We start from the raw sequence: 13,170 nt of genomic DNA on the forward strand, positions 1-13,170 counted from the left end.
ACAGGAACAAAACACTACTATAAATATCTCTCTAGCAATACCCTGCTAATTATCTAGAGTTTGAAGGTTGGTTGAAATCAACTTGCCATCTCCAATTCATTTCCTTGCTGGCTTCAAGCTGCTCCTCCTCCTTGTGTCCCACCTTCAGTACCACTCAATACCACTCAAAAAACACATGACGCATGAAGACCTTCAGTGCCAGCTTCACTCCTGTCTCTGCCTGTGCGGGTGCAACTTCCTCTATATGAGATGATGTTCTCCTCACTGCCCTCCTATGGAACCTAACCCTCCTTGAAGACTGTGTTCAGCGCCTCTTTCTCTAGCACATTTTCCCAGATTGGTCTTTTCCACCCATCCTTCCCCACCTCTGCCACCCCAATGCTAGGGAAGTTCCCCTCCCCTACAGGAATATAGCACCCCTGGCACTGTTCAATCAGGGAAATCAGCACATGGCACTGTGGTGATTTGTCTATTGATCAGTTTCCCCCAAGATCCCATGAGCTCCCTGAGGGCAGAACGCAAAGCTCTACTCCCTCGTGCCCAGGAAAGAGTGCAGGACCTGACCAGCAGGAGTCTGGAGATCAGCAGAGTTTTCAAATATAAATGAAGAAAGCTGCAGGTGCTCCACATGAGGATCTTTTCCCTTTCTTAGGGAAGGTTTGGAACATGGAGTCTGAAGCCCGAAGGGCCTGTCTCCACTTCTGCTCCAAATCTCCCCAGTCACAGCAGCGGCCATCCTTAGGGCCAGGTTAAAGGTACCATGCTTGTCATCTGAGGGGGTGAGCAAGCAGGTTCATTTTTAGACACCGCCCCTGACTACGGCTGGACCATCGCTCTGCAGAGATTGCTGCAAACAATGGTTTGCCACTTGCAGGAGCCTGGTGAACAGTGGCACAGGACAAAGAGGTAAAATTCTGCAAAGATACTGATTTGACAGCAATAAAGCTATCGTTCCTGGAATTGGAAGATCAGTTTTAAAGAGCTGACACTGAAGATCATGTTTGAAAGTGGCCTAGCAGAAGTATGCCTGCTAGCCTTCTCTACTCCCATCTATTCAGGGAGCCTTGGATCAGAAATTTGGATTAAGTGAGAGATGGGGACGGGCAGGGGAGCCTGCTGCCAATCTCTAAGTGGCTGAAATTGACAAATATGAACATGGGACATCGTCCCATTCTCATCCTCTTTTGAGCCAACTGGACACACTCGAAAGGGGAAGGAAAGTGTCTGTTAATATCCTTTGTCTAAGCTGTATTTCAGTGACAGAAGACACCTCTATCTGGAACCGATGGTGGAACTGAAACATCTTACTTCCTAAAGATACTGAGTCAGAGTAGAAACCCTCCAGAATTCCCGTAAGAATGGAGACATTCCCACCGCCAACACAGTCTGAGCCCATGTCTACACTGAAACAGGGAAAATGCCTTCCTCGCTGGATCCTCCAGCCAAACACTTTGGGAATCAAACCATTACAGTGGTACCTATATTTACGTCTCTCCAACCTCAAGTCATGAAGAACAAAATCTAAGATCACTTATTCTAATGTTTTTCTCACCACATCTTTTTTCTTGTTGCTGGTAATACTGAAGCAGAGTTTCTCAACCTCTCAACAATGAATGCTGCGTGCCAGATAATATTTTGCCGCAGAGAGCGGTTTTGCTCATCATGGCAAACAGCGACCCTGATTCCTAGGTCTACCCAAGAGACGTCAGTAGCACTGCCCACCACTAGCACCAATTTGGACACCAAAAGTGTCCCAGTCATCCATTGCCAGTTGTGTGTGTACACACACACACACACACACATTAAATGTCACCCCAGATAGCAATCATTGTTCCAGCTCATATCTATCCTAGACCAGCTCAGTTAAAATACTAGAGAAAGATTTCTGCATTGGTATTTTTTTGAGTTCTGTACAGGATTCTAATATCCAACCACTGGTTTCCATATGAAACCCAAGTCTTATATAACTCCTCAACTATGACCCTGTCCTCTGTTGAAGTTCCCATACTTACATCACAGGGTGGAATCCAAACTTAGTAATATAAATGAAAGGGGGGAATTTAAAAACAAAAACGGATAAGACCTGTGATAGGAAAACTGAAGCTACTGATTTCACGTTTTTCAATCATAAACCAGAAGGTAGATTTAAACCAAAGTCCTCAAAACAAAAGCTCCCCAGGATTATTTATTTCCTCTGCCAGGTGCCAGGTACCCAAACTGAAGGAGCTTCCCTTTTAGAGTGCTTTGACATGGGCTGGAATCCAAAGAGGTGACACTCAAGCTGTCAAAGCTGGCAGGGCCAGCCATCCCTCAGGTCTGCTCAGCAGAAGGCTGCATGGTCAAAGATGTTTGGTCAAATGCTGCTACATAATCTAATAGTAATAAAAGCCCTGTGGTAAGGAGGCCCTGTAACATTGTTTCTATTTCCCATATGTATGTTTATTATTTGGGAGACAGCAGGGTATGGTGGAGAATACAGGCTCTGGAATCGAGCTTGCCTGGAAAAGTCTCCTGTACCATGAATTAATACTTTTACCTTGTACAATTTATATCCATGGAGATAAGAGCAAAACCTACTGCACAGGATTATTGGTATAATGTCTATACCTGGTATATATAGTGCAATGCTCAGCACTTAAGATTCCAAGTGAGCAATTATTACTATTGTTTCTTATTTGACTACAAGGATTCCTTTTACTTTCAGAAAAACACTTTTAACATCACTTTGAACCAGACATCTATGTAATGTATGTCACAAAATGCTGATCTATATTAATTTTAGACACACTGATAGAAATAAAGCCCTTGTACCATCAAGTACTGATCTGGAACCAAGAGGCTGGAGCTCTCTGTCAAGTTCAATCACAAGTCTCCATAGTGGGGCAACAGTAGGCTTGTCTCCAGCCCTACTCCTCTCTAAGCTCCTTGAAGACAGGGATTGTGTCTGTTACGTGTATTACCGACTCCCCAGTGTGCAGCACCTGGCATAGCAAGTACACCAGGTGTACTCTTGAGGGAACCACATCTCATTTACTTCATGGAACTTTCTACCCATCCAGGCCCCATTCGTTTATCCAAACAATTTTACCACAAAGCCCGATATAGATATTCTTGTGAAATACATGAAGGAATATCAAGATAGCGCATTAGAATGGTGATTCACACAACTCTGAAATAAATATGCAAGACAGCTGGGCAATTAGACTTGGTTTACCAAGATTCGATTTATACTTGACTTTCAGATACATATTTTGAGCTCAAAGTGAATGCAACATAAGCCACAAACCCCTTGTGCTGCAACCTGCAGGGAAAACCACTCAATGTGAAACCACTTCTTGTGGCAAAGTGACCATCTTCACCATTGTCTCCCCACTGTCTCCCCACTGCCCTGACTCTCCAGATGCAAAGTCTACCAAGGGTACCACAGTCCTCCTATTAAAGCCACCTTTGAAATAATTGCTGAATTTACAGCAACTACTGAAGATCTCAAAGTCAGAAAAACAATTTAAAAATTAAATTAAAAAAAGGTCATAGGAACACAGGAAACACCTCAGACCAATTTAACTTTTAAAGGTTCAAGATAGGAAAAGAAATAATTTCTAAAAATGCTTTGGGAATGGAGGTGGGAACTCATATGTATGAAGCTCTTAGAAAATTTCAAGCCCTATATACTCAATAAGTTATTTCTCACAAGATCTTCACCAAGTATTTATTATCATATCCAATATACAGATGAGAAAAATGAGTCTCAGAGAGGTGGCCACTAGCCCACAGTCAAAAGAAGTATTTGGTAAAAAACGAGGTAAATAAAATCAGGGAAAGCCATGAGAGCATGCTAAAGGTCCGGGGGCAGGGGACCTTCCCAGAGGCTTACTTCTAAATCCAGGTGTGACACTTCCCAACTGCATGAGGCGGGCAAAGCACTTAGCCTCTCAGAGCCTTAGTAATCTCATTCACAAAATGTGAAAATAATAGAATTTTCCTCACAGAATGGCTGAATAGTTACAGACTAATCAATGTATGGCCTACAAGAAGATAAAAATAAATTATTTTACTAAAATGATTTAGAATTCGAATGCAAAAATTTTCTTAACAAAAAAACAATTAAATTTTACAAACTGTTGGTTGTCACACAAACTGTATGTGACCTGACCTGGCAGGTGTGACAGACATCATTATCCCTGTCCACAGAGAGGAAAATTACATCTAAGGGGTCATTCTTATAGATAGAGTGACACTTCTTTGCTTGTTCACCCCCCTCTCTCCTTCACCCCAACTCTGAGCTCAGTGGAGCAGAGGTGTGGACTGTGTGTTTGTGTGGGTGTTTGTGTGTGTGTGTGTGCGCACTTTACTGTCTACTTTTGGTCATCTCTGTATCACAAATCAGAGCACGGTTGATGGCATTCCATTGGTCTTAAATTCCAAAATGGTGAATGTATAAGTGAATTAATGCTGCTTTCACGAACTGACCAGAAAGATAAAGCTAAAAGGAGACTTCATAGCAAACAAAGCCTGATTCTCCAGACTCCAAACCCAGAGTCCACTCTACTAATACGTGCCCAATTTTAAAATGATAATATTTCACAGAATCATGGAATTTCAGGGATGCGAAAGGCCCTGGAGGCCACCTCAGCTAGCCCTTCCACTTTGCTGATGGAGAAACAGAGGCCCAGAGAAGTCCTGTTACTTCAGAATCGTGCAGAAAAGAGGCAGGTGAGCTGGGCTAGTGACCAGGCTCCCTGACTCCAGGGTAAAGGCTGGAGTCACTGCACCACAGCAGATTCGCTTGGTTTCCCTGAGTCTTTCTCAGCTCCTGTTGGCTGGCCTTCGCCTCCGCTAACTCAAGCCTTCCTTAGCCCACACTGTCTCAAGCATATTATGTGTACCCTATGCACACAAGCCACCGCATGTGCATGTGATATTGCCTGGCGTGTGAGGCAGCATGAGAGGGGGCTTCTGGGATGTAGCTGTAAAGGGCCCCTCACTATCACTGTCAGTGGAATCTCACCAGCACTCTCAGAGCTAAAAAAGAGAGGGATGCATATGAGGAAAAAGGTGACCTTCACCTAGATAAGTGAGCACAAGTGGCATCCTTCCCCTGCTTTCAAGTCACTCGGGGCTCCAGCCTAACTTCTGGGGCAGAGGGAACTGACCCAAACTTGAAGTCCATGGCAGTCTAATAAGAACTTTCTCTCCTGAAGCAAGGTCAACTCTCTAATGTTCTGTGTCCACGTTAGCATACAGAAAGACAGATGGATGCATTGGAGAATGCTTTAGTGTTTCAACAAAGTGGCAACCAGGGAGGAAAAAGTATCATCTGACAACTGTCTCAAGAGCACATCCTACTTGGCATTTGCTCTGGCTGCACCTGGGTGGGCATATGTCTCTGGGTGAGTACTCTTCTGCATGTGCTTCCGTGTGCAGATAGGACAAGAACCCCACCTAATCCTTGAACTGCATAAGGACCAAATCTGTGTTTGTGGAATTTATGATGTCCCATTATATCTCTCCCGCAGTTCTTCCTTCGTAGCACTTATGTACGTAAATGTGAGAGTGTATGCGCACGCACGCTTAATTAATGTCAGTCTCTCCTGTGAGAGGACGGACCATGTTTATTTTACTCATCATTGTATCATCTGCCCTAAATACAGTGTTGGGCATATAACTGGTGCTTAATAATTATTTGAGGATTAAATAAAGGAAGGAAAGAAAAACTAAATGACCAAAGGCCTGGCTTCTGGGTTGAACTCCATCATTTAATTAACCATGTGACCTTGGTTAAATCTTATACTTAATTTCAGAGCTAAAAAGGATCTTAGAAAACAGCTCATTGGATGATGACAAACTTTGTTTAAACCCTGGAGTTCAAAATAAAGCATATGTAAAAATTAAAAGCAAAAGCAGATGCCAATCGTTTCTTTATAAAGGAAGATAAGAGCTGGCAATTCTGCAAGATCGGCCCCTTTGCCCCTGTCTCCACACTATAGCAGTTTCTATGGCTACTTTAATCAGTCCTCAGCATTTCAAATAGCACAGGTTGAAAAGCACTGATCATGTCATTGGATAAATGAAGAAAGTGGGACTTAGGGAAGAGGGGCTTCCTAATATCACAAGACCAGTGCATGGAGCATTTACGTCTGCTTTCAGAGGTCTTGACTCCCAACCGCATTAGCAACCTTTCACCTCTCAACGTCTCCAAAACCAGCCTCAAAATATTGACAAAGCTGTTGTAATAAGGTATATTTGGAGCAACCCTTTCAGAGCTCTGAAACCCTCTGCATGTGGAAGCCTTACAGATGTTCTTAGGAGGTGGGTGAGCACCAGCAGAGTGTTTAAAGGACCCTGGGGTCAAGTAGACAAGGATTTGTACCCAGGCTCCACTCTTTACTGTATGGATGGCTGTACCAGTGACTCAACCCCACCCCCAAGTCCTGGTTTTCCATCTGTAAAAGGGCAAGGCCTGCCAGGGTGCGATGGTGCACACCTATCACCTCAGTGACTCAGAAGACTGAGGCAACAGGGACGGAAGTTTGAGGCCAGCCTGAGCAGCTTGGCAAGACCCTGTCCCAAACTAAAAATGAAAAGGGCTGGGGCTGTAGTTTGTGGTACAGTATTCCCACGTTTGATCCCCAGAACCACAAAAGAGGAAAAGAGACAAGGCACTACCTACCTGGAAGAGGATGTTGTGAGGACTGAATATTCTCCTTTCCTGACACATTATTAGTGCTCAATGAAAGGATGCTACTGAGTCTCTGTGCACGTGGCTCCCTTAGGGTACCTATTTAAGTATAAGTCCAACAGCAATAGCAATATATATTGATCATCTAACAGAGGCCATATATCTCCTTATAAAACTGCATTCTAACCACCACCATGTCACATATCATGCCTATGGGCCCTTGGGCCCACTCACCCTCAGTGTCTAACACAGGATCAAGAATGCCATATTTGCCAAGAAACATTAATAAACAAGAAATACATTCTCAAAGTTCTCTTCTGGTCATTAGTGTAGTTATTGACGTCTTTGTTTCTAACCTAGACCCCAACTTTTCTTAACTGCATGACTTAAGTATCCTTGAGGCGCTCAAATGGACGAGAAAGCCATTCATAAAACCAAGAAGCTGTTATTACCTGACAAACCCAAAGAGTGAGATATCTGGATCTCTGCTGCTTCCGGTCCCCAAATCCAACATCTCACAGCCACATCCTCCTCTCCAGTATCAGGAATTTCTGAGATTGACATGTCCTCTCAAGCAATGGGTGCCCATACTTGGTTTATGCATAATCACAAACAGTGGTGGCTATACTTTACCAGAGGCTATTTTAAGGATCCGAAATGGAATTAAGTAGATAACTACTGCTCTTGGGTGATATAGGGAGAGTTATCCTGAGGGAAACTTTGAATCACCAATATATATTTAAAATTCTGACATTCTTCTCTGTTGAGGGGAGAAATGCCCCTTTTACTTTTCTTTCTTTTTTTTTTCTTCTCTTGTCCTACATTCATTTTCCTTTGAGTTCTTCCATTTCAGAATGCCCAGATAGATAAGTCTCTTTCCCAAATAACTCTCTGATTATATGGACCACTCTTCTAGAAGGCTCACAGAAAGCTCATGTGCACTCTCCAATACACAGAACCATTGTGAGACCTCAGTCACTTGTGGGCCCACTTTCAGAAGAGGATTTGAATATTCAGTATAGAATCATATGCAGCTGGGAGAGATTTCATGAATCCCTCACTGCCAGGGCACAATACCACAAAAAGTGCAATGAAGACAGGCCTACTCTTCATACCAACCAAGAGGGCTGAAGACCTGAATCCACGCCTTGTTAGCCGTAGGCCAGTGTTCTCTCCTGCACCATGTTTTCCCGCTTTTATTCTAATTGGACCAGAAATGTGAGAGTTTGTCCTTTCTTCCTTGACATTAACTCAAAGCTCCAGAGAATTTTTGAATTTTCTAATTCAAGGCCACACTATTTATTGTGTGCTTATAATAACAATGGCAGAGTAAAAATCACCCCAGGGACACAGTAGTGAATGATTTCTACACACACACACTTTCTCTCAAAGAGTTTCCAGTTAGATGAGAAATATAAGAATACACAGTGACTCCAAATAGTTTATAATACAGGAATACACTCTAATTGCAAATGGTTAAATAGGAATAAGTAGAGAGTTGTGAATATATCAAGGAGACCGTGATTAAGTGGAATGTGGAAAACCTGAGAGGTTCAAAGAAGAAAGGACTTTGGGCTATTAGCTACCGTGACTAAGAAACAATTCCTCAAAGTATGGCATTATTCATGCTGAGTGTTCTGAACTAACTGAGAGCCAAGGAGGTCTCCCTGCTCCTCTCCTGCCCTCTTGGCTCTGGTCTCTCTTTCACCCCCAAAGCATGGGTGGGGCTTTCAGTGAAGTTCCGTAAGCTCCTACAGATACATCCTCCCAAACAGAATCCAGTGGTCATGAATCCCATCCCCAGGAATCTCATCAACCAGGGAGAAGAACTCCCTGGAGAGGAGACACAGGCCCAGACAGATTTTATCATAAGCTATCACTTCTTGTTCTAATGAGCTGCTCTGAGAGATGACTTTCATTACCAGAGAGACTTTATCTGTACAACCAGACAACGATGTTCTCCATCATTTCTTCCCCTCACCCTCTCATAACTTTCTTGGCCACCACCCCTTAGAAACCTCAGCCCCCTACTTCTCAGGATACTATACAGATGTCAGTCATATGGCCCTCCTTCACGTCTCCTATTTTATAGGGCTCCCATGTATGGATGCACAAAATTTAAACAGATTTCCTCCTCTTAATCTATCTACTATCAACTTTCCATATAGCTTGCTCACTTACTGACCCTTCAGAGGGTAGAGAAAACCTTTTCTCTCTTGTAAAGAGCTAAGTCCTTGAGTAGGATTACAATAAGCCAAGAACCAGTTCAGACCTGCTGAAGCAAAGGTTTGTTCACTGAGTGTCCACTTTTTTTCTAAATGCACAATTATATTTGAGTAGGCTCTTAGATTCTCTAGCAGCATTTACAAAACAATGCCACCTATGCCTCATGTGGTTGATGATTATTACAAGGACTATGGATGCAGACAGAACTAGAGTTTGAATTCCATTCCTACCACCTATTGACCCTCTGGCTTTAGACACATTATTTAACCTTGGTGAGGTTAAATAATGTGAGGTTCAGTTACATAAAATGCAAAATGGAAAAAACTAGCAAAATCTACATTAAATGACTATCAGAAGATTTAAATGAAATAATGAGTAGTATTAAGCACTGTCCCCAGCACACAAGTACTCAAAAAATATTAGTTTTTTAATCTTTTGATCTTCTCCTTGTTGCTGTTTTTTTTTTTTTTTTTTCTTCTTTTTTCACTTTGCCAGGTGAAAAACAGCCGGCAGAAGGGGCACAATCTCTTGACTCAGACACTTTTCCAACAGCAAGGGTGTGTCAGGGCCTGAGCTCAGGAAGTGCAACAGGAAGGAAAGGCAAGGGCTATCTCAGCCTTGATCATACCTGTATATTTTATATCTGGTTGTAAATCCTTGTCGGTGTCTTTCCACAAAGGATAGGTAGCTCCTGGAGTGGTGGAAAGGCCCCCTGTCTGAAATAAGCCAATCAAATTCCTTGGAGACATGTTGGTCTGTCCCAGCTGGTTCCTGGTGGGAGGGCTGCACTGAGATACGGCCGCATACAAACAGGAAGTAGAGGAGCTCAACAAACCTCCAGTTCATGCTTTTCTGCCGGCCTTTTTCCTCTCATTCTTGCTCCATTCTCTGGAGTCCTGTAGAGAACAAAATCAAAAGGGGAGAAAGAAAGGAGAAAGAAAAGGAGGAGGCAAGGAAAAAGAGAGGAGGGGGGAGGAAGACAATGGAAAAGAAAAAAAAAGTTAACACATCTTCCCAGTAATACCTTACATTAACAGAATGCATTAAAGTTCACACAGTACAGTTTGGGGCTAAAAGCATAGAATCTGTGGAAATCTGGGCTCCCATTTTTGCTTTGCTGTTCACAGGTTGAATGAACACTGGTAAACTGCTTAGTCTCTTAGGGATGCACTGTCTTCATTTGTCACACTGAGGATATGTTGAAAAAGTGAGTGAAATGAATTAATCCATGATCAGTATCTCCTAGGGCCAGTTAGAGACCCCGAGACAGAAACTGAGTGTCTGCCCCACCTGCCATCTTCACAACCTACCAAGAGTTCCATTCTCCTCTCCTCTTACACAGACATGTATGCACAGATGTATGTACAAAATCTCACAGTGGATTATCCTCATGCCTGTCTGGGCTGGATACCTCAGAGATGAGTTCATAGAACTTGCTGGCAGAGCTTCTAGGAAGCTCACTGCAGTGTCTCCCAAACTCCAAGGAAACTTGGGATCAGAGAATTCATGATGCCACTGAGCTTCACTGTTCCCAGCATTCAGAAGGCATGAGTATTAAGGGTGAGTATTAAGGGTGAGTATTAAGTGGGGTCTTGCACACCAGTTTTACTGGTTGGTATCGGGCACAGTGGTGCTATGTTGGAGAAAAGATGGAGTCCAAGAAAGAGCTTAGGTGGAGGTTTCTCATGGGAATCACAGAAATCACAAGGTCATGCCTAGCCTTTGGAAAACTTACCAGTCTTATTTTTATCTTCTCATTCCTTAGTCTCCTCACTAGCTTAACACTGCTCTGTTTGTGCCCCTCATTCTGCTTATTCAAAGAGAGCTTTTCCAAATCCAAATCGAAAGGCCTTGCATCTAGGTTGCACCAACTATTGGCAAGACTGTTTCAGACAAGTTAACATCTCTGAATCTTACTTTCCTCAGCTGTAAAATGTGGCTAACAATAACACCTACACCCAGGACTAATATAACAATTAAATGACATAATTTATGTAAAGTGTCCCCTCCAGACCCTGGCATATAATAATTTCTCAAACAAACAGCAGGAGCTGGGCATGGTGGCACATACCTGAGATCCCAGCGGCTCCAGAGGCTGAGGCAAGAAGATTGTGAGTTCAAACCCAGCCTCAGCAACTTAGCGAGACCCTAAGCAGCTCAGTGACACCCTGTCTCTAAATAAAATACAAAAGAGGGATGGGGTTGGGGGATGTGGCTCAGTGGTTGAGTGCCTCTGGATTCGATTCCCAGTACCAAAAAAAAAAAAAAAACCAGATGAATGGTAAGGAGGATAAGGATGATGATGAAGGCTGGTTCTGATGTTGATCAGTCTATCAGTCTATTCTCTGCCTGGGAGTGTTTGGGGTCACATTGCTCCATAGTTCGGCCAAGTCCTTCAGTAGTCACTTAAGGTTGTATTTTCCATGGTCATTTCTTTTTTTTCAATTTCTTTTAAAAGTGTTATTCCTTAAACCCAGCTCTAGTTGCTCATTTCCTATAACTGTACATCAGCACTTATTATCTCATATGATACTTCTTTGTCTCCATGTCTGATTCATTGGGCTGTGAGCTTTTAACTAGCAAGAACCTTTGAAAACTGTTTCTACTCTTGACTAACCACATTGCTGGGAACAGTCACGTCCCCCTCTCCATCTTGGATGTTTATGACTACCACGTAAAATTATAATGAGGACACAAACATTTTGTCAACTGCAGAACCATCTACACACACGATTAAACAGCAGACCTTATTTATTTACTCTTTCAGCTGACTATGGGAGGAAAGTAAAGCTGAACAAAGAAAAAAAAATCAAAAAGAGAACGATGGAGATTTCCTGCTCAACTGAATATTTCCCTGTATTGCACAAATGCAGCATTTTATCATGAGTTGCTACAAAAATCTACTTGTCGCAGCAAGCCCCAGCTGTCAAGGCAGAGGAGAGAAGCACGTGTGCAGAGGAGTGGGCTGGAAAAAGCTGTGGCCTCAAGTTTTGTTCAGAGCCTAAAACAAAGCCTTCCATGTTGAGCTCAGAACTGTAACAGCCACAGCTGCCAAGACTGTCTGCCACAGCCCACCGGAGTGGCAAGCAGGGGCGGAGGCGACTGTTCAGAGCTCCCTGTGGTGAGCTACAGTGCGCTGAAATCGCAGCATGTCACCCCCAGAGCCCTCGCCAGGGCTTCTGTTGTGAGCGGTGTGGGTGGGAGCTTGGGGAGAAGCGAGCAAACCGGATGGAGAACGCTGCAGCTGTCAAAGTGGCACAGGAACCAGGTCGTGCCTGGAACGGTGGTGTGGGGGGATGGGTGTGTGTGTCCATGTGTGTTTGTGCACATGTTTGCACATAAAGAGTGAAGCTTCAGCCCATAGTCCCAGACTTAGCTAAGATTTCAAAGCCCCAACCCTGTGCTTTCAAAGCAGGGGCCATTTTGTCCCCCAGGGACAGCTTTGATTGTCACAACTAAGAGGATGCCACTGACTTCAGGTGAGTGTAGGCTAGGGATGCTGCCAAACATCTTGCAATGTTCAGGACAGCCCCCTGCAACAAAGAACTCTGGATCCAACATGTCAGTCATATAAAGTTGAGAAACTGATCTGATCCAATTCCTTTTTACACACCATGGCCCGAGCGGTGGATGGGGACACCTGTCTTGTAGTTGCTGGTTAAGGACTCTCATTCTGCCACCTAATGTTGGCAGGGTGGTAGGAGTACAAGGCACGTCTGGTTCATCTGGAGAGTCTGTGATGCATCTGCATCTTAGCAGGTAGAGATGGGTATTATGTGGAAGAAGTCAGAGCCTCCCTCCATTGACTCAGAAAGCCACAGTGATCCACAGAGCACTGAAAATAAAAAGGAAGCTTTCTACAAAGAACATTTTAATAAAAAGGTATATTTTGTTGAACTAGAACAAAGACTAGTAGGCTTTTACCTAAATGCTTTTATATGAGATGCAACGGTAGGCACCGTGTCCCCTATTCTATAAACAAGACCATGCTGAGCACTCAATGTGATGAAAACTTGGGATAATATAAGAGTCACATGACTGATGTTGTGTGTGCTTGGCTTTAAAATGGTCTCTTTCCTTAGTAGTAGCCAAAGCATCCAGTGAGGAGTAGATGTTAATAAGTGTGTTTCACAAGGTGGGTAAAGCTGTTCCTAAGCTCACAACTCCTCAGCGTTCGATGCAAGATTTTGACCTGTATCTCATTAAAAAATCTGTACCATAGTGACTGGATTTTCCACCCCAATCTCCTGGTGAAATTAGGTCTT

At 43.4% G+C, this 13,170-nt stretch overlaps 1 protein-coding gene across 1 annotated transcript in view; it reads right to left on the reverse strand.

Annotated features, from left to right (window-relative positions):
• The window catches only part of BRINP1 (BMP/retinoic acid inducible neural specific 1), a 169,935-nt gene that overhangs the window by 111,828 nt on the left and 44,937 nt on the right, over positions 1-13,170 (reverse strand). Inside the window, exon 2 of the mRNA XM_079113410.1 lies at positions 9,534-9,801. Coding sequence (XP_078969536.1) covers positions 9,534-9,751 — 218 coding nt within the window. The 5' untranslated portion in view covers positions 9,752-9,801. The remainder of the gene's footprint in view (positions 1-9,533; positions 9,802-13,170) is intronic.

This window comes from Sciurus vulgaris, assembly GCF_902686455.1.
Source record: "Sciurus vulgaris genome assembly, chromosome: 15".
Taxonomy (NCBI): Eukaryota; Metazoa; Chordata; class Mammalia; order Rodentia; family Sciuridae; genus Sciurus; species Sciurus vulgaris.